This window comes from Podarcis liolepis (genome assembly GCF_965112155.1).
Source record: "Podarcis liolepis genome assembly, chromosome: 12".
Taxonomy (NCBI): Eukaryota; Metazoa; Chordata; class Lepidosauria; order Squamata; family Lacertidae; genus Podarcis; species Podarcis liolepis.
Genome location: NC_139563.1, coordinates 20,841,503 through 20,862,087, shown reverse-complemented (window position 1 = coordinate 20,862,087; position 20,585 = coordinate 20,841,503). Strand labels below are relative to the sequence as shown.

The following is a 20,585-nucleotide window of genomic DNA, read 5'->3' as shown; positions in this document are numbered from 1 at the left end:
TCTGCTAGAATATAGTAATGTGTAAGAGTAGAACTAAGAAAGTATACAACACAGTACTTAAAAGTAAAGTAATTTTGAACCTCTACATTTATGAATGCCCTTCTTTAGGCATTCAATTTTACTGGCCAATTATTGATTACATTATTTATCTGGGGGTTTTCCTGAAAAAAGGTTGACTCCACATGCTTGAATCTTTACCTTTTGTGACTACTACAGTCATAAATTTTCCTTTATCAACCAACAGAGTTTTGAAGAGCCAGCATTATCTGTTCTTTTCTTTCCTTCCTCCCCTTTCGGCCTTTTCTTCTTCTTGGAGAGTTCCCTTCTTTCCTTTCGAGTGCTATTTGCATGAGCAATTACATTACCATCTATACTTAATGGATCGTGAATAAAAAAAATCTAGTATAACTAGTTCATAACTCATTTTCCAGCTGCTATCTGTGCAGCTAATTTGATCCAGCAACATCATACAGTGCTTAAAACAATCCATCCAGCAAAAAAGAATGAAACAAATTAAAAGGCTTGTATAACTTTTGACATTTATGGAAGGGTCTAGAGGAAAGCAGTCTCTCGGTTTTTTTCCTAAGCCAATCTTAAGCAATTCAACTTTCCACTCTATGATTATGAGCATCTAAATCCAAGTAGATAACAAGAGGCAAATAAACATTTATTTTGGAAAGCTACTATGATGGATATATGGCCTAATTAGAAGCACAGCAAAGGACAACGCAACAGGACTGTCACCACACTTCCCTTTCATGTAGGGAGAGCCTGCGAGTCACTGTTTATCATTCACCCTTCTCTTTTGCAATCTACAATGGTCTTTTAGCAGCTATTTCCCCCTCTGTCATCTGCAGAACATTAATTTGTCACAAGGTTTGAAGCCTTTTTTTGTAACTGAAAATTGATTTGGAACTGTTGATAGTCTTTATTTATATGTATATCGTGAATTGGCTCGACTATTGACTATTGTCTTCCCCCAGCCTTTAGTAATGAAGACATTAAATAGAAATGTTCTATTATTTATGGAATTGATAGTGTTGCCTATGAAACATGGCCTGTGCAAAACTATACATGAAAAGTACTGTATTTTTTGCTCCATAAGACACACTTTTTTCCTCCTAAAAAGTAAGGGGAAATGTCTGTGCATCTTTTGGAGCGAATGTGTGGTCGATCACTGGCTCCCTTTCCAGCCTCGCCCCCTTGCCCAGCCCTCCATTGTTGAATGTTCTGCAGATGGAGGCTGTTTGTTTCTCCAGCAACATGTGACTGGCTGATTAGATTATCTGTCTGGAAACTGTAGAAATGGCTCCCTTTCCTTTCCTAAAGAAGCTGCAGAACTGTGAGTTGAACCCCATAAAAACAGGATTTTTTCCCTTTGCAAAGTAAGCTCAACAACTGATCCTCAAACAGCTGATCCTCAACAGCTGATCCTCAAAAAAAGGGGCTTTTCCCCTTTCAAAAGAAGCTGCAGAACTTTGAGCTGATCCCCCCAAAAAACAGGGCTTTCCCCCTTTCCTCCTCTAAAAACTAGGTGCGTCTTATGGTCAGGTGCATCTTATGCAGCAAAAAATACAGTAGTACATGAAAGGTACGTTAGCAGATCTGGCGGGGGAGCTGGAGGAACAAAGAGATAGGTCTAATTGGAATGACTAGCTAATTTTTTACCTCTTGCCTAAAAGAACAGATTGGACCAGCCTGGGTAGCTCAGTTGGTTAGAGCGTGGCACTGATAACACCAAGGTTGAGGGTTCAATTCCCATATGGGACATCTGCATACAGAGGTTTGGACAAGATGATCTTCAAGGTCCCTTCCAACTCTACAATTTGATAATTCATTGATTCTATGAGATTTCTCAACACTCAGTTCAAGGCCCTGGCTCAGGTGTCTCATTTGTCAGCAATGGCAGTGGCCAGGAAACAGGGAAGCGGGTAGTGGAGCCCAATAGGTCATTTTAGGCAGGCAGAGATTCATCTGGTGTGCCAGGGTTTTGGAGATCCCATTGTCTCTCACCATCCTCATGCCATGAGCCCTATGAATGGCCATGCTCAAGGTAAGTTCACCAAATGAAATAGAAATTAGAGGAAAGATCAGCTAAAAATGAATACATCTGCCTGTCAACAGGTGCATGCATGGCTGTTGTTTTTTAACACACACGCAATAGCGAGAGGGGAAATCAAACAGAAGTGTAGAGTAATCCATCACAGCAGTTAATTAGAGTAAGCATTGCTGGAAGAAATAACTAATCAATTATGAAATCAATTAGCAAAGAAGAATTAATTCCAGAGGGAGCAGGTGTTTAAACGCCGCAGGGAAAGTAAGGGAAGAAAGCAGACAAGGAGTCTGAGGTGGAAGGATTGGAATTAACACAACAATATATTCTGAACTACAAATGGCAATGAAAACTATTGAGTAAAAGACACACAACAACAACAACAACAACAACAACAACAACAACCCTGGAACGTCACATAAAAAAACAGTAAAATAAGGCCAGAAATAACCAAGTGATTAAAAGCTCTTCTTCAAGAAAGGGCGGGAAAAATGAACTGTCACTGAAGACAAGAGGCAGCTCAGACGCCTCGGAGAGTGATGGCACTTTTCTACCTTTCAAGCAAGTGGAAGCATAATGATATCCCCATAGCTGGTGTCCTAGAGGCCTCTGGAGAACCCTTGGTCTCCCATCATCCTCACATCATGAGCCTATGAACGCCTCATGGCATGCTTGTATCATGTTTCCTGAAACTAGCAAGTGTGTGTATGGCACAATAATAGTACTCCTGTGTGTTACCTGATAGCTTAAGAACACAAATTTGCAATAATCATCTAATGCTAGTTTATGTTTCTTCATACTTCTGTCATAGTCAAGCAGAAGTGTTCTGGAATTAATTATATATGCTTTATCTGTATAGACCAAGTCTGCTGTTCTTCCTAGTCTTCGAGACAAGAAATGGGAGATAAAAGGCCATGCTCTTTAAATTTAATAGAAATTCTTACATGGCGTTTTCATATGTATGTCATAGATAACATAGGAAAGTGGAAATAAATTGAGGGTCTTCCATTTTAAAACAAAGCCCAAGAAATAGTTTTGTTTTTCATTATAGCAACAAAACTGATACTGTGGGTCACTGATTTGCTTTTACAGAAAAGAGATTTATGCTGTTGTTGTTTTGCTCTTGTTTAGATCCTTGCTTGTACAAAGATTGCATGTCTGCTCCTGTATCTCTGCATTTCCTTTCATTTTCAGAGGCAAAAATAAATACAGCTCCACATGACAGTCTTTTTTTTGCCCGTTGCAGCAAATCAGAAACCTGAATCTCAAGTTTGTATAACTGTCATGTAAGGAAACAAACCCATGAGGATAAAGAGCTTCAATCTGAGTGAATCTTATACAAAGCTGCATACAGTCCTATTTATCACTCCTTCTCCAAATGTAGTTACTTATGTAGACAAAACAGCGCCATCCGTGCACAACAGAGATGTTACCAGCAGACCTGGGAAAAATTTCAAGTTTTCTAGAAATCCAAATACTTAGTGGGGGAAACCCCAAACAGCCCAATAAACACTGAGCATGCTCAGTGGCCATGGAATGCTAACAGACAGCTGGGCAGAGGTAAGAAAACTGGGAGGTGAGAGGGTAATTGAGTATCCTGGGAGACGGCATGGCTGGCTGGCTGGCTGGCATTCTGACTAGAAATTTGTTGCTGATCCCACTGGTATATTTTGATGTCAAAGTCAATGCATTTTCTCTCTCTCTGGATTAGCAAACTGTGGGCACAATCCTCAGTCTGCTGGACTGAGACAGCCTTGCTATTCCACTCAGATTCAACATGCATACCAGCGGAGCATGACTGATGCTGCGATCATAGGCATTTGTTTGGAGTAAAAATGGAATTGCAGGTACTCCTAAAAAATAAATACGTTAAAGCTTCCAAAAGAGAAAAATGGTGCAATTTGAATAGCAACATGGGAGAAAAGAAACAAACTGGAATGAAGTTTTGTATTCAGTTAGAACACAAACATAATTTTATTATTTGCAGCCTTTTAAATAAAAGTTAAAGTTTGTTTACCTTTATATATTTCACTAATTTTTGAATTTGCCAATATTCCGATGGCAAATCAGTGTTAATCTCCTGGTGGCGTTCAGGTTGTTCATCTTCCTCTTCACTCTCTGAGGAACTTTCACTAACATCTTCACTCTTTGCTGGAAGCTTACTAAACAAAAAAATAAATAAAACCACTTACATTAGATATTATGGACAGAAAGATGAAATCAGAAAGTTCTGGTGTGCAACTTCATTCTAATGTGGTTTACAGAGAGCCCTTATGCATGCCACACTGAAATAGTAATCTGCATATAATGCATATTAGCAACCTTTCATGTAGTCATACAGGCACTGTTTATTATCATCGTAAAACTAGTGTAGCTGTTGGAACACTTGTTATTATTATGATTTATTAAATTTGTATACCGCCTCCATCCATAAATCTCAGAGCGGTTCACGACATAAAAAATACAAGCTAATAAAACACAAAATACCTAGTATCACACCAGTATCACACACCGCCACACACATTTCATTCTGAGGACATAAGTACCACATAACCAAAACACTTAAACATGCATCATCTCTGCAACACTTAACAGTAAGGTATACTCCATATACCAAGCTGAAGCCAAGACAGACTGGCTTAGCATCTGAGGTCATGCTCTGAAGGACAAACTAGACGTAGGTTGGGGACACATGGAGTGTCTCCTCACAATTTTTGTTTTTACTTTATTGCAGCACTGGGAGGTTCCCGCGTGCCATTTTTTTCTAGTCAACTTTCCCTACCCACCCAAGCAGTTTTTCTCTTACATAGAGGGGGGGGGGAAATACATGGACACAGTATCGTTTATTTGTGTGCATTTAGAACAGCACACTGAGGTGGGGAGAATCTTTCCTGGGAAAACAGTCTGCAAGCGAAAATGTTGAGTAAACTCTTCCCCACCCCCCAACCCATCTGCTCCACTAATATTATGTTATAGCTGTTTTATAATCAAGTTGGCTAGTTTCAATAACTAACTTCGTTATGTTACGTTTACACAATCCACTGTTGTGTCCCACACAGGGTAGGGGATATCTATTTATTTAACATCAAAATTATTTGTTTTGACCCATATTATTATTTCATGTTGATGAACTCTCTGAAATCAGAGAAAGAATGTGACTGACCATGACAACTCTTAGAAGAGAGGCATTCATTTGCTTTTCAGATTTTGATACCAGATCAGTCCCACAACATTAAATAGAGACACGGGGAAGAGATTACAAAAAAATAAAAATAAAAACTCGCCTGGAAGGGATACTTCAATTCCAAGAGCAAAGGCTTTTAAAAAAATCAATCTGTCCCTGTACCCTGGTTAAGAAATGTGAGCTAAGGAACTGTCTGTTAAGAGCCAAGTTACTGGTACAGTAAGCCAAGCAATCATCTCCTCTCTGACCATGATTGGAAAAATGGTAGCAGATGCAAGTATGAGACAATCCTGCCAGAACCAACAGGTTTATATTTTCAGCTTGGGAGTTCCCTCTTCGGTCATGCACAGGAGTGGGAATAACCAAAGAACTTTCCATTTCAGAAACAACCGAAGAGTCTCAGTTGATGATAGCACAGTCTGGTTTAGACTATTTGATTAGATTTTTTGCTAATTTGAGGTGCTGATATCACATAGTTAGCTTCCTGGGGTTTTTTCCATTCAAGGAAGAGGCTTATAACATTTGATTGGGAGCCGTCCAGAGTGGCTGGGGAAACACGGCCAGATGAGCGGGGTAAAAATAATAAATTATTATTATTATTATTATTATTATTATTATTATACATAGAGATTACATACCCTTTACCAGAACCGGGGGATGTTGCTCCCGTTCTTTTTTTGCCTTCTGGAGGGGTCAGTTTCATTTCCTTTTCATCCTTGCTTTCTTTCCTTGCTTTATCCCTAAATATTTAGTTTTTGTTTGTTAATATGACATTCAACATTATTGTGAATACACCATAAATGTGTGTGTACATTTATATCTGGAAAAGTTACTTGATCAATCAGATAGATTTAAATTGCTTAATGCCACCAAAAAGGCCAAAAGATAACCTGTTTTTAAGGATATAATGCTCCCTGCCTCAGGATGTCTTTACAAATTAGCAAGAAGGGCTGCTGAATTTTAAAATGTTGCCCACAATTTAATGCACATTTAAATGTGCACTGAGCCTAATGATTTCAATGGACCTGATCACACTTAATTCTTTATTGGCCCATGGTCATGATATTTAGTATGAAAACACTCAGTTGCACTTTTTCTTCTTTTTTCCAGCAGTTTTCACAACAAAATTCACAACAAAATTCTCTTGGAATTTTTTTAACCAATGATCTGCTCTTGTATTACACTTGTTAAGAAAAATACAAAACATTGCCCAATTAGAAAAACTAATTAGTTCTTAAAACATCAAAATTCTTTAAAGCCCCCTCATAATACAAATGCAGTGTGAGGGTGGGGCAAGAACTTAAATAAAGATTTGGACACCAAGGAGAGAGTGCAGTCCACAAACTGCAGATACGGATAATAACAGCATCCAGCAATGAGCCTAAGACGTTCTGTTCTGACCATGACTTGGTTTGGCCTTGGTAGCTGGGCCATTTGTGTGTGTGTGTGTGTGTGTGTGTACACACACACACACTATCACAGCAGGGTTGAAAATCACACACATGGGCAATCACAGTAAACCTCCTGGAATAAAACAAACAAAAAATGTAGGACTATTTAATACTACGTACAGCATTTTCCTTCTAGCTGGGCAAGTGAGAGAAGTCTCCCTGTGCCAGTACTACTGACCACAGATGCAAGCTGGCTGTACTGAACCATTTGGAAAGAGAACAATAAAATTCTGAGAAAAGGACCATAGATACTGCATTACTGGGGAGTACCGGTAGTATTTCCTTAAAATACTACTATATATTTAGATCCTTATATATATATGGGTGTTGCCCAGATCTTTTAAAAATAATACTTGAACTTTTTTGGGGGGGGGAGGGGGTTAAAATCACATAGTGCTAATTGTTTCTTTTAAACCATTAATTTTAATTGGCAATATCTGTCAAAAGAGTTACATACTCTCGGGAGCCAGGCATGCTCTTCCACTTAAGAGATGGTTCTAATTTCTTGCTCTCAGTAGGCTTGGTTTTTGCATGAGGACTCTTAGGCTTCTCATATACATTCTTTTCTGCATAGTCGTAAAACTTTTGGGCTTGGCCATAATCATCTGCCTCAACCGCTTCCATATGTTGATAATGTTTTTCATACTTTGGTTCATCAAAAAAAGTATACTTCTAATAAGAGATGAAAATATTTGAGGGGAGGGGGGAGAACATCACATTTCCACATGAATAAAACATGCTGAAAAATTTGCAAGCTAAAGGAAATCTAGGAAGATTGGTTTTATAGGGGTTTTTTTTCTGCTGGCATATGAAAAATTCCAGCATTCCTCCCGGTTTACAAAAGGGGAAAAAAATACCTACTAATCAACGCAAGATTAAAAATTAAAAATTTAACATTTTTAAAAAAGAAAAGATTATGATTGGCAAAATCTCAAAATGGCAACATCCCAAAATGGATCTAATATTGACTTACTAAATAAGCTTGTGATACAAATATCACAAGTTATTAAGAATTAATTTACGTAGATTAATATCCAGTTTTACAATGCAAAGTGGCTCACGTGAGGAAAATATAAGGAATACATTCAAAACAATACACTTGAAACAGAGCAAAACAAAAACAGCAGAGGATTCGGCTGGAGCAGAAGTAGAAGCCTAACGCAGCTGGTGTCAGAGAACTGCAGGGGCCTTGAGAACACTGACAATTTTTCCTCCTAGTGAACAAGCCTAGGAGTCATGGGAAATTTACCCAATGCAACTCGGAAGAAACATTACTGAAAGTTTTAAAAGAAATTAAATTCTTAAGGGGCATTAACTATTAAACAATCTATAGTGCATTGCCATCAGAATGGACAGTGGAAAATGTAAAAAGTGGAAAACCTCTAGTGAAGAAAGCTCGCGTGTGTTTTATATTACGTATTTTGTGATCTATGCTGTAGGCCACCCAGGGTCTATTGATGAAGGGCGGTTTATTGATGATGATATTCTTACAGTCGTACCTTGGCTCCCGACAATCGAAAACCGGAAATGACTGTTCCGGGTTTCGAACATTTTTGCGGATGCCGAACGTCTGCCGTGGCTTCCACTATTGTTTCCGGCGCACCTGCACAGTCATGAACCAATCGGAAGCCACACCTTGGTCTCCAAACGTTTCAGAAGTCGAATGGACTTCCAGAATGGATTCCACTCGACTTCTGAGGTACAGCTGTATTATTATTATTATTCCTAATACAATTGTACTAAAAACACAGCTGGACCTAGCAAGTTAGAGTCTCCATATAGGGGAGACACTTTACACTTTATTTGAATCTAGCCTATACTAGATTTGGTAAGTGTTTGGCCTTCCAGATGTTGGTCAGCCCCCATCAGCCTCAGGCAGCATGGCCAATGGTCAGGTTTGATGGTAGCTGTAGTTCAACATCTGGAAGATCACCAGGCATAGGCAAACTCAGCCCCCCAGATGTTTTGGGGCTACAACTCCCATCATCCCTAGCTAACAGGACCAGTGGTCAGGGGTGATGGGAGTTGTAGTCCCAAAGCATCTGGAGGGCCGGGTTTGCCTGTGCCTGGCCTACACAATAGTTGCACTTGGATGATCATACATTGGCTTAATAAGTCAAAAAATCACAATAAACCACAACAATAGCAGCAACAGCAGCCTTTTCACAGCACGCCTTTCAGGATACAAATCTTCCCAAGACCGTTTGCAAGTAGCATTAAACTACTTAAAAAAAAAATACCCACAATAAGCATTAATAATATATTTAATGTATATAAACAAGTCTTATGCTCTTGCTCACAGCCCTTTCCCTCCTCACTTCTCAGCATGCTTCACTTATGCTAGGATGTCTTCAATTAGTCATAATCTCCCATCACATCAGAAACCAAGTTCAGGGGAGAAAGCCAGGATTTTAAACCATATTTTGAAGTTGGTTTAGGGACTTGGCTTGTTCCAAACTTGGTGATGATATTCTCCCAGCTTGGATGTAATGGGAAACTAAGTGTAACTGAAGGCTTCCTGGTTTAACTTCGGCACAGCAAGAAAGATGCGGCATCTTCACAAACGAGGTCGTGGGAACTCTGTAAAATGCAGCGACTGAGGACTAAGTAAAATGTGATGTGAGACACATGTGCTACCATATCTACCAGCAGCCAAATTGTTTCCTCTCCATGTTGACTACTTCTGGGGAGTCTTCCGATATTGGCAAAAGGAACCATATTTCCTGGCACTGGAAAACTAATTAAATAATAATTCTGAAAATCTATAAAATACTCTGCCTGTATTTAGTTTTCAAACCTTTCCCCCCAATACTACATTATACTATTTATTGTGTTTTATTGGATTTCCTATCCCATCTAATATGCCATTATATATCTGTAAGGAGATGCTTAAATATTTCCCAATGTTGAGTTGCTGGGCTGCATGGACCTGCCTTCCTGGAAAATGACCTTGTCTGGGAATTGAATCCACAATCTTTCCCTCAGAGTCTAAGTAAAAAACATGAATTTACAATAACAATCTTTTGCATGGATTTTGACTACTGAGCAGACAGGCACTACTGTAGTCTCTATTTTTAAAAATTAAAACCGAAAAAGAAAATATGTAGACATAGAGAAATTTAGATTATAACATGCGACATAAAAGAAAAAAGAGAATACAAAGAAAAAAATGGAGAAAAATAAACCAGGTATATTATCCATCTCTTGCAGTGACAGCTAGAAAAAAACCCAAGAAAAGATCTGTCAATAAAGTAAAGGAGAGAACAGGCTTTAATTACCGGCTTCCTGTCATTATATTTTTCTTCTCTTTTTGTGTGCAGAAGTGCTATTTTACAATAAAAATTTGTGTGTGAGGGGGTTCTTTTCAGGAAAAAAATTAAAGCACCTCCCACCTCTGCCAGTATAGAAACCAACACTGAGACAATTAAGAGAACCTATTCTAGGGTCAATAAACATGCTATTAATTCCTGATATTCCATCCACATTCATCAGAATACAATATAGGTGGAACCTTAACACAGGAAGTTCTTAGGTAAAGGCACATTTATAAACCACAAAAGCACATCCTTTCATTGTTCCCAAAAGCCACAAATCAGATATGAATAAATGTGGGATGACAAAATACAAAACACAGAAATACATCAGCTGATAATTATGTCTTCTGGATGCTTCCTCAAAGGAGGACTAGTGGGAAACGATGGATGGCTCTTGTGCCTTGCTTATGGTAGCCTTATGCTTTCTGGGGATTTGTTAATTTCAGTTAGGTCTAATTTCCCCTTTTTTACATGGAGGTAATCTAAAGTTTTCTCACTGCAATTTCATTTATGTTTAACGTACAACACTTTTATTTTGTTAATAACATCTCATCTTTTTCACTTTGTTTTATATATTAGTACTATATTCCATTTAACCTGTAAGGACTGAAACATACTGTTTCAAAAGGAACCCAATAAGCAGGCAAGTTGGAAGAAGCCATAGACAACACACCATCAAGAGAATTTAGACTGTTCACATTATTCATTATTGTTCTTCTCACATAGAAAGAAGTGATCTCTTGTTATCCATTGACTTTATCTGTGCTCTTTAATTAAAGTCTGAGGATATCAAGCTGTCCAACAGTAAAACTTGTTTACTGAAAACATTTAAAGCACTTTTTCATCAGATGCACACACATGGCTACTTGCTGTATAAAATACAGGTTTAAGAAATAAAATGTTGCACTACAAAAAGTACTTGTATAAAAGGTATTAAGAGTTCCTGTGAAATGTTTAATATGCCCATAGGAAACCATACAACCCAGGACATAAGTGGCAGCATAGCAGGGTGGCAAACTATCCTTTCCTAAGACTGGAGTGTACAAAAATGAGACAGAATTAAGTTTATCATGTACTGTAAAATCAAGATAGTGAGGTTGCAATCCTAATCTCACTTATCCAGGATAAAGCCCAACTGAATTCAATGGGGCATATTATTTAGTATACATATTTGGGATCCCAGGCACAGATGGCTTTGCAATTGACCGTTAGCTACTTCATTAACTTTGTCTCAAAGTTGCCGCAAGAGTCTTTGTCGGTTTTGCTGCAAAATACTAACAGGGCTACTGCGCCTCTGGAAATTCATTAACTTTGAAAAGGAACACAGAGGGCAAGTGTTTAATTTGTAAATAACTGTTGATGTCCGAGATACGCTACACATATTTCTACATCGGTGGATGACAAAACAGAATAAATACTTGTGCAAAATAAAGCAACTGCAGCAAAATGGAAAATACCGGATGAATGAGAAAATTTATGTCAGAGTGGACTGAGGCATGCTCGTACATCCTTATCAGCAAGTAGGATTATTTTGGAAATATCCAGCCATTTTTGAGCTGCTCTTGTTTGCAATTAATGTGTTCAATTACAGTAATTAATTTCATTTCCAGTCAGATCCCTTGTCATCTTTTCTCCTAGGAAATAAAGCAAGAGAACTACTGAATGGTTACATTATATTTTTGCTCTGGTTTCTTCAAGTTTTATTTGGTCAGCCAGGGGAAGTGTAGCCTGATGATAACCCTGCACTTTTTTTCACGTTTGTGCAGGGTTGAAGTCAAAGGTGTCCTTACACCTGTAAGTGACAGACATACTGTGCTCATGGAAGACCTATTTTAACCTTTTCCTAGGGGTCCCAATGGGACGCAGGTGGTGCTGTGGTCTAAACCACAGAGCCCAGGGCTTGCCAATCAGAAGGTCGGCGATTCAAATCCCCACAACGGGGTGAGCTCCCATTGTTCGGTCCCTGCTCCTGCCAACCTAGCAGTTCAAAAGCACATCAAAGTGCAAGTAGATAAATAGGTACCACTCTGGCAGGAAGGTAAATGGCATTTTTGTGTGCTGCTCTGGTTCGCCAGAAGCGGCTTAGTCATGCTGGCCACATGACCCAGAAGCTGTCTGTGGACAAACGCCGGCTCCCTCGGCCAATAAAGCGAGATGGGCGCCGCAACCCCAGAGTCATCTGCGACTAGACCTAATGGTCAGTGGTACCTTACCTTTAGGGGTCCCAGTTTGGCCCACAAGACTGTTTTCTCTAAGCCACACCCACCTGCCTCACAAATGATATCAGGGCTGCAAAGGAACTATCAGAAGCATTCTAGTGGGTACCTGGTTGTTCCTCTGCAAGCAGGGCCAAATACATGTCTTGCAAGATTTATTCCAATCAAATCTTTGGTTAAGTATGGGAGCCCTTCGGTTTCATGCATTTCAAAACTGAATGATGCGGCTGGGGGCAGCGACAGAGAGAGAACCTCAGTACTCTAAGGTTCTGCAGTCATCCTTTTCAGTCATGCCCCCTTATTACAGTTCCTATTTCTTGTAGAGGGCAAAGGAGGCACCAAAATTTAGTTTTCCCCGTCCTCCCAAGACTGCACAGTGCAGTATACCAGTTTGTTCCTTACGGTACTCTTGTACACATAAGGCACAACATAGGAGAGGCAATCTGAATGCATGAACAAATCACACTCACTGGATCAACCCGGATTAGTCTGATGCATATGTAACTGGGCAAACAGCTGCAGTTTTTAACATCAGGATCAATAAATCTTGAAACGGAGTCCTCCCAACACTTAGAAAGGTAATAGATATTATCCAGAGCATGGAAAATTTCAGACTAAGAGAATCTACAGCACAGAAGATGAGATTTTTAAGACTCCAAAAGGTCTCTCTTCTTCCTGTTCCTCTTAAATTGCATGAAATGTGCAAACAGGAGGCAGTTTTCTTACCATATGCTGTAAAGCAAAATTATTCCAGACCTCACATGGTGGAGTGACTCTCTGTATTTCTGGTCGACACCATATATAACTCTTAAATGTGTTGGGCTTCAACAATAAACAGCTCTTTCCCACTGTAATACTATCTTCTTCTTAATTTTATTTTATTTTATGTTCGATAGGAATTTAAAGCAGACCTAGCAGAAGCATTAGCTTCTCTGTCTTTTCTCACCAGTAATCCAAGCACCAGCCTCCCAGTGCCTGAAAGAATAAAGGCTAGTGTTTCTGGATATATCTATAGCACACACATATATTCCATTTATACCAGGTTAACTGGTAGCATAACTTTTAAGTTGGCACTGTGGATATACTGTGAACCTGGGTCTCTGTTCAGGAAAAAGAGACGATGGGACTCTAGTTTTGAGTTTTTAAAAGATATAGCTCTAATGAAAGCAAACAGAATTGCCAGCTGCTTACCAAACATTCAGCGTATGCTAGATTTGGCATAGTATTTAGCAGAATATTCCTTATCTTACAAAAACTGTCAAGTGCTACTGGAAAGCCAAGGCAATTCTGAATGAATTATCTAGGCAACAAGTTGTAGCCTGCATTTTCTTTACTTAAAAATGCCCCTGGATTATATTTGGGAGCTCCCAAGTTTAATAAGGAAACAATATTGTCTCTGGTAAAACGGAGAGTCCAAATCTTAAATTTCTCCTCTGATTGAATATTGAAAAATACAGTTTTCAGGAACTAAGTGTCAATTTAAATAGGCTCTATCTTTAAAGCAAATTTGCGGTTTTCATATCCTGCCATAAACCACTGAGTACAGTGTTTCAGGATTCTTTAATATGTATCTGTTTACTGCAGCCTTGTGCTGCACTGAATGATGTCCCCAAATACAACAGCAGCTTTTAGGGGGTGGAACTATGGGGGGAATGACAGCTAGCAGCCCGGTGTTCAGGAGCATAACACCCTGTTTAACCTGGCCATTAAAAAAAATAAAACCTTATAATGGTTCTCCCCACCCCCCGCCAAACCGCAATCACTGAAAACCTGAAGACAGTAGTCTGCTATAAGAACTATGGGACACTGTTAATTATAACCACTGTGTGAATTTTACTCTAAGGAATAAAATGTGTTTCTTATCCAGAGTAGCCAGGAATACTTAGATTTTAGAACTACTTAGCACGGTGGCAACACATGCTGTGTGAGCTGGAAATAGCCAGACTGTGTCTGACGTTTAAACCAAAGACAATTCTTGTAAAAAGAGAAATATTCCTTTTATTCAAATCATAAGGGGCAAAGCTAAAAAGAGGAATGGTTTTGATCATTGAATGCACTGTCAAAGACAGTTGACCTTTTTCATTAAAATACGATATTTTCCTGCTTTAAGAATTGGATGTCTGCTCAAAGAGAAACCAGGTGTAGGACTCTAAAGGAAGAGCAGCAGCTATTTGCCAATTGCTGCAATCCTAGGCAATCCATGGAAATAAGTTGATATAGCTTCCAAAGAAATGTGCTTAGGATCTGGGTGAAAAGTCCAGAATCAATGCAATGTATATTGGCAGAAGTCCAGCCTTACAAAAGAGAGACCCCCTTCAACAACTTGTTTATCTGACCTACACATGCACAAACTGCCTTTGTCGATTTAGGGGAAACTGATGGAAGAGAAGCCACCATCACTGGAGACTGAGACATGCCGGCCAGGTGTCCCTGCTGACACCTGTCCCTGTCTTGCTCTATCTGGAGCTCTGGTGGAGCAGCTTCAGCCTCTCCCCAGCCAGCCTAGTGTGTGCCTGTGAGTTAGGTGTCCCATCTGGCACGAACCAAGCTGGTGAAAAACTGCTTGGCCTCTCCTGGAGCAACCGCTCCCCGGCCCCCTTCCTTCCATGAGCAGCAAAGGCCCCTAATGCTTGGAGCCAGAAACCTCATTTGCCACTTCTTGCTTCCTGGGCTGGAGTGGCCCCCAAAGGTGAGAGACCCCCCCCCCAAGGTGTGAAAGTCAGGGAGAGGGGAGTGGCAGTGCAGACTCAAAGGCAAAAACTGTAGACCTGGCAACATCTTTAGGAAGACTTACAGTGAGATGCAGGCAAAGTTTCTGCCAAAAACTGCCTTGTGAGAAGAGTCTTTTTCTTGATAGTCTTTATTTTGCTTTATTTGTTTTTTTAAAAAAGGAATTAAATGTTACTTGTAGGCTGCCTCAGAAAGACTTGTCTTCTGAAATATGGGTTGTAAATAATTGTAAGAAGGATAATCAAACATTTTTCAGTGCACAAAATCCCAGCAATTTTTTCCAATAAGCCACAATAAGCCTTTGACCAGGGATCAGAAAAACCTTTTCAGCAGTGGGCTGGGTTCACTGTCCCTCAGACCTTGTGGGGGGCCAAACTATATTGGGGGGGATGAATGAATTCCTATGCTCCACAAATAACCCAGAGATGCATTTTAAATAAAAGCACACATTCTACTCATGTAAAAACACGCTGATTCCCGGACCGTCCGCAGGCCGGATTTAGAAGGTGATTGGGCCAGATCCAGCGTCCAGGCGTTAATTTGCCTACCCATGCCTTTGACTAAGGCTAAGTATATTCAATCTAAAGAGCTCTTTTCCTGCTCCCACCTTCTTTAGTTGGAAGTCAAGGGACTATATTACACACTTAGGTAACAATTACTTTTTAGAATTGTTTGCATAACTTGCAGTTCTACTATTTTGAACACTGTGCTTTTGGAAACTCAGATTTCATTCATAATGCAAAATAAAACCAGCTCAATTCTGCAAAAAGGTATATAGAAACAGATAAGTCACTAAGACTACAATCCTATACCCATGTACCTTGAAGCAAACCCCAATGAACAACTATGAAATATATGATTGTATGGTAAAACATATTTCCATATCCCTGTAAGCCAATCATTTCTAATACTTTGTGTTTCTGTGTATGTGCTGCTACCACCTCGGGTTGTTGTTGTTGCTGCTGTTGTTTTACAATCAGTGCATAATTTTTTTGGAAAAATAAATAAATACCATCCTAAACATAAAAACAATTCAGCTGTGTATCACTGCAAACTGTTATGACAGGTTATTGGGGAGTAAGTCTGAAATGCATACCTGTTTAGCCATGTTTTCTACAAATGTTGCTGATCTTTCCCTTAAAAACGTGACAAGATCTTTGTATATGTCACTCATTCTCTCGTAATTGATTTCATTCTTCTCTTTTTCCCTTCCCTGTAAAAAAAGGAGTAGTTTACTTACTTCCCAGTCTTGCATAATCTCACAACCAAAATGTTTCAGTCATCAGAATCATAGACTTACAGTGAAATCCTATGTATATTTGAGACGTAAGCTCTGTTGAGTTCAACAGGACTCCCTAATATAGGTGTTCAGGATTCTAGTCCTTGTCTTGAAATAATTCAGTGTGGTTCAGTCCACTCTGCCTTGAAATTGCTCATGAGGTTGAAGGTGAGTGTAAGTTGCTCAACACAACACTCAGTGCAACATTAGTCCACTCTTTTCTCTCCTTTTGTCACAGCTTCTCTCAGCAGTATCATTTATTTAATTTATTTATTTATACAACGATTTGTATAATAAGCATTAAAACATCTGTGTGCTGAGTTAATTTGGTATTTGAAAGCCTCCCTAATTTTAAAAAAGGTGGAAATTACTCATGTTGGATAGCATGACGTGGACCTTTATACACGGGGGAGCATTAGTTTGACACACACATTCTCAACTATTTGGAAATATAAGGCTAAATAGATGAGTCACTGAGCACTTTCTTTGGTACAGTCCCTTTTCAACCGGTGTAAAGGGTTAAGCAGAAGTAAAGGTAAAGGTAAAGGGACCCCTGACCATTAGGTCCAGTCGTGACCGACTCTGGGGTTGCGGCACTCATCTCGCTTTATTGGCCGAGGGAGCCGGCGTACAGCTTCCGGGTCATGTGGTCAGCATGACTAAGCCGCTTCTGGCGAACCAGAGCAGTGCACGGAAACGCCGTTTACCTTCCCCCCAGAGCGGTACCTATTTATCTGCTTGCACTTTGACATGCTTTCAAAGTGCTAGGTTGGCAGGAGCAGGGACCGAGCAACGGGAGCTCACCCCGTCGCGGGGATTCGAACCGCTGACCTTGTGATCGGCAAGTCCTAGGCTCTGTGGTTTAACCCACAGCGCCACCCGCTAAGCAGAAGTACTAGCATTTAAATCAGGGTTTCTCAATCTTTTTAAAACCTATGTCCCCCACTTTAGCTAACGTAAAAATCCCAAGCCTCACGCCTTCAAACATGGGTCCCTAATTATTTTATTGAAATTTTGTGACTTTTTAAAAAACTTATATTCATATACATATTCTTTGGAAACATTCCACCTCTCCCAAGTTTGTCAAATGCCCCCTGGTTGAGAAACACTGATCTAGGTTAATTGACCTGTTCCCATGTTTGGTTCAGAACCGGCTGCTCATAGACAAATGCAACTTATCTGAAGTTTTGGCATGTTCTTAACTTTAAATGTCATCAAGGTTTAGTCTTGAATATAAGTATTACTTACTCCATTTAAAAATACTCCTGCCGTGCTGCAAGTAACGTACATCAGATCTGTGTCAACTGGTTTAATGGCCAAATAGCAAATTTCACCATGGACTTGTCTCCAAGGTGGGGCACGGCATCCATTTGAAAATTCATACTCTGTAATCAAACAACAGCAATCTTTGGCCCATATCTGTGATGTATATGACTAGCACAGAGGCATGAAATCATTTTATTAAAATAGTAAATATTGTTAGCATTAATACACATGAAGAGTGAAATCCTGAAATATTTCATCAGTCACTTTGGAGCTCTTAAAGAAGGACATGAGGGCAAAGGCAGAGTGAAATTCCTGCTGCATGGATGCTGATAAACCATCTGACAATGTAGGCGCTAATATACTAGCCTATATTTTCAATGACTAGGCAATTACAAAAAGATGATATGGATAAAAAGTAGAGTTTGGACCTGATGTATATTCCAGTGATTCAAGGACTGCATCTTCTTTCGCTCCCGAGAAACGTTTAAGGAGTTCTATTTCATTTTTCACAACAGCTGGAGTTAACCTTACTTCTCTGTAATTAGAATAAATGAGTTATATTCTAATAGTCAAGCAGATATTTATAGTATTAATGGGGAAGAAAGGAAATGTTGGTTTTTTCTTAAACCAAGGCTTCCAAATGGACCCTTAATATATCAAACAAGGCCATTCAGCTGTTGCAACCAGGTCACTAGCGACAGTGTTGTTGTTCTTTAATTTAATCACATTTTTCTCGGAAAGGGAAAATCTGGATTTAATAGAAAGTTTAAAATCGTATAGGTTTTGTGCGGCCTTGGGCACTATAAACTGTTCTCTCAGTTCTGTGGATCTCTACAGCTGGCATTCAGAGTCATATTGTTCTTCAAACTATAGGTAATATATAACCAGCATTAGTAGCCATTGATAACCTAATCATACATGAATTTGTCAGATCCCTTTCTAAAGCTGTACAAAGCCACTACTATATCATGTGGGAGTGGATTCAGTTGTTTAGAAATAATTCATTTTGTCTATCCTGAACTTATCTTAAGATCATATTGGACATATTTGTACTGCAAGATTATAGAAAACATTAAAGATATTTTCATACCTTTTATTTTTGCAAACCTGAAAAAATGCCTTTCAAATTACTTGTGTTTCAAATTAATAAAGTTAAGTGTAAAACCTTCTTTCCTAAAACTAGTGTTTTTTTCTGAGGGTACGCAAGGGAACGCAGTACTGGCACCTCCCCCCATGTTAAAAGTGTGACACTTACTATAACATCTTACACAAAGGAGGTCTGCATGAGAGCTTTAGGCATGATAAAATGGAATATATATATATATATATGGTAACAAATACTATCTGAAATACACTCACTGTGAAATCTGTTTTAAAGAGCTATTAAGTAGTTGCATATCCAGTTGCTGGAGAAGTAAGGAAATCTTCATTTTCATTTCATTATCAGAAGCCTCTTCTTTTTTCACTTTGTCTAGTAAACGAAGCATGGACATATCCTCTCCTTCAATTGTCCCATAACCGGGGCCAAGAATTTTCACAATGGGATCTCTATTGGCTGTAAAGAATTCATAGTAGTGTAAGAAATTCAGATAAACATCACACCAGGAAGTTAACAGGCAAAGTTCACATGAAATAACTTTGAATGAATAGCACAGGGTAATGTTTTAAATAGGCCTAAAGGTTATAATAATAATAATAATAATAATAATAATAATAATTTATTATTTATACCCCGCCCATCTGGCTGGGCCTCCCCAGCCACTCTGGGCGGCTTCCATCAAAACCAAAAATACAATAAAATATCACACGTTAAAAACTTCCCTGAACAGGGCTGCCTTAAGATGTCTCCTGAATGTCAGGTAGTTGTTTATCGCTTTGACATCTGCTGGAAGGGCGTTCCACAGGGCAGGCACCACTACCGAGAAGGCCCTCTGCCTGGTTCCCTGTAGCTTTGCTTCTCGCAATGAGGGAACCGCCAGAAGGCCCTCGGCGCTGGACCTCAGCGTCCGGGCAGAATGATGGGGGTGGAGACGCTCCTTCAGGTATACTGGACCGAGGCCGTTTAGGGCTTTAAAGGTCAGCACCAACACTTTGAATTGTGCTCGGAAACGTACTGGGAGCCAATGCAGGTCTTTCAAGACCGGTGTTATATGGTCCCGGCGGCCACTCCCAGTCACCAGTCCGGCTGCCGCATTCTGGATTAGTTGTAGTTTCCGAGTCACCTTCAAAGGTAGCCCCACGTAGAGTGCATTGCAGTAGTCCAAGCGGGAGATAACCAGAGCATGCACCACTCTGGCGAGACAGTCCGCAGGCAGATAGGGTCTCAGCCTACGTACCAGATGGAGCTGGTAAACAGCTGCCCTGGACACAGATTTGACCTGTGCCTCCATGGACAGCTGTGAGTCCAAAATGACTCCCAGGCTGCGCACCTGGTCCTTCAGGGGCACAGTTACCCCATTCAGGACCAGGGAATCCTCCACACCTGCCCGCCTCCTGTCCCCCAAAAACAGTACTTCTGTCTTGTCAGGATTCAACCTCAATCTGTTAGCCGCCATCCATCCTCCAACCGCCTCCAGACACTCACACAGGACCTTCACCGCCTTCACTGGTTCTGATTTAAAAGAGAGGTAGAGCTGGGTATCATCCGCATACTGATGAACACCCAGCCCAAACCTCCTGATGATCTCTCCCAGCGGCCGCATGTAGATGTTGAAAAGCATGGGGGAGAGGACAGAACCCTGAGGCACCCCACAAGTGAGAGCCCAGGGGTCTGAACACTCATCCCCCACCACCACTTTCTGAACACGGCCCAGGAGGAAGGAGCGGAACCACTGTATAACAGTGCCCCCAGCTCCCAGCCCCTCAAGGCGGTCCAGAAGGATGCTATGGTCGATGGTATCGAACGCCGCTGAGAGATCCAGCAGAACTAGGAAACAGCTCTCACCTTTGTCCCTAGCCCGCCGGAGATCATCAACCAGTGCGACCAAGGCAGTTTCAGTCCCATGATGAGGCCTGAATCCCGACTGGAAGGGATCCAAATGGTCCGCTTCTTCCAGGCGTGCCTGGAGTTGTTCGGCAACCGCTCGCTCAAT

At 40.2% G+C, this 20,585-nt stretch overlaps 1 protein-coding gene and 1 long non-coding RNA gene across 7 annotated transcripts in view; both read right to left on the bottom strand.

The window, feature by feature from the left end:
- The window catches only part of LOC310689714, a 172,121-nt gene that overhangs the window by 130,008 nt on the left and 21,528 nt on the right, over positions 1-20,585 (bottom strand). The window lies entirely within an intron of this gene.
- Positions 1-20,585, bottom strand: part of ODAD2 (outer dynein arm docking complex subunit 2) — a 90,855-nt gene that overhangs the window by 49,916 nt on the left and 20,354 nt on the right. For 5 of the 6 annotated variants that reach the window (XM_083467385.1, XM_083467383.1, XM_083467386.1 and 2 more), the window contains exons 4-10: positions 18,853-19,048; positions 17,922-18,028; positions 17,476-17,612; positions 16,045-16,161; positions 7,146-7,360; positions 5,876-5,977; positions 4,071-4,215 (exon numbers count right to left, since the gene is read on the bottom strand). In XM_083467385.1, coding sequence (XP_083323511.1) covers positions 4,071-4,215; positions 5,876-5,977; positions 7,146-7,360; positions 16,045-16,161; positions 17,476-17,612; positions 17,922-18,028; positions 18,853-19,048 — 1,019 coding nt within the window. The remainder of the gene's footprint in view (positions 1-4,070; positions 4,216-5,875; positions 5,978-7,145; positions 7,361-16,044; positions 16,162-17,475; positions 17,613-17,921; positions 18,029-18,852; positions 19,049-20,585) is intronic. The other variant, XM_083467387.1, reaches the window with a different exon arrangement.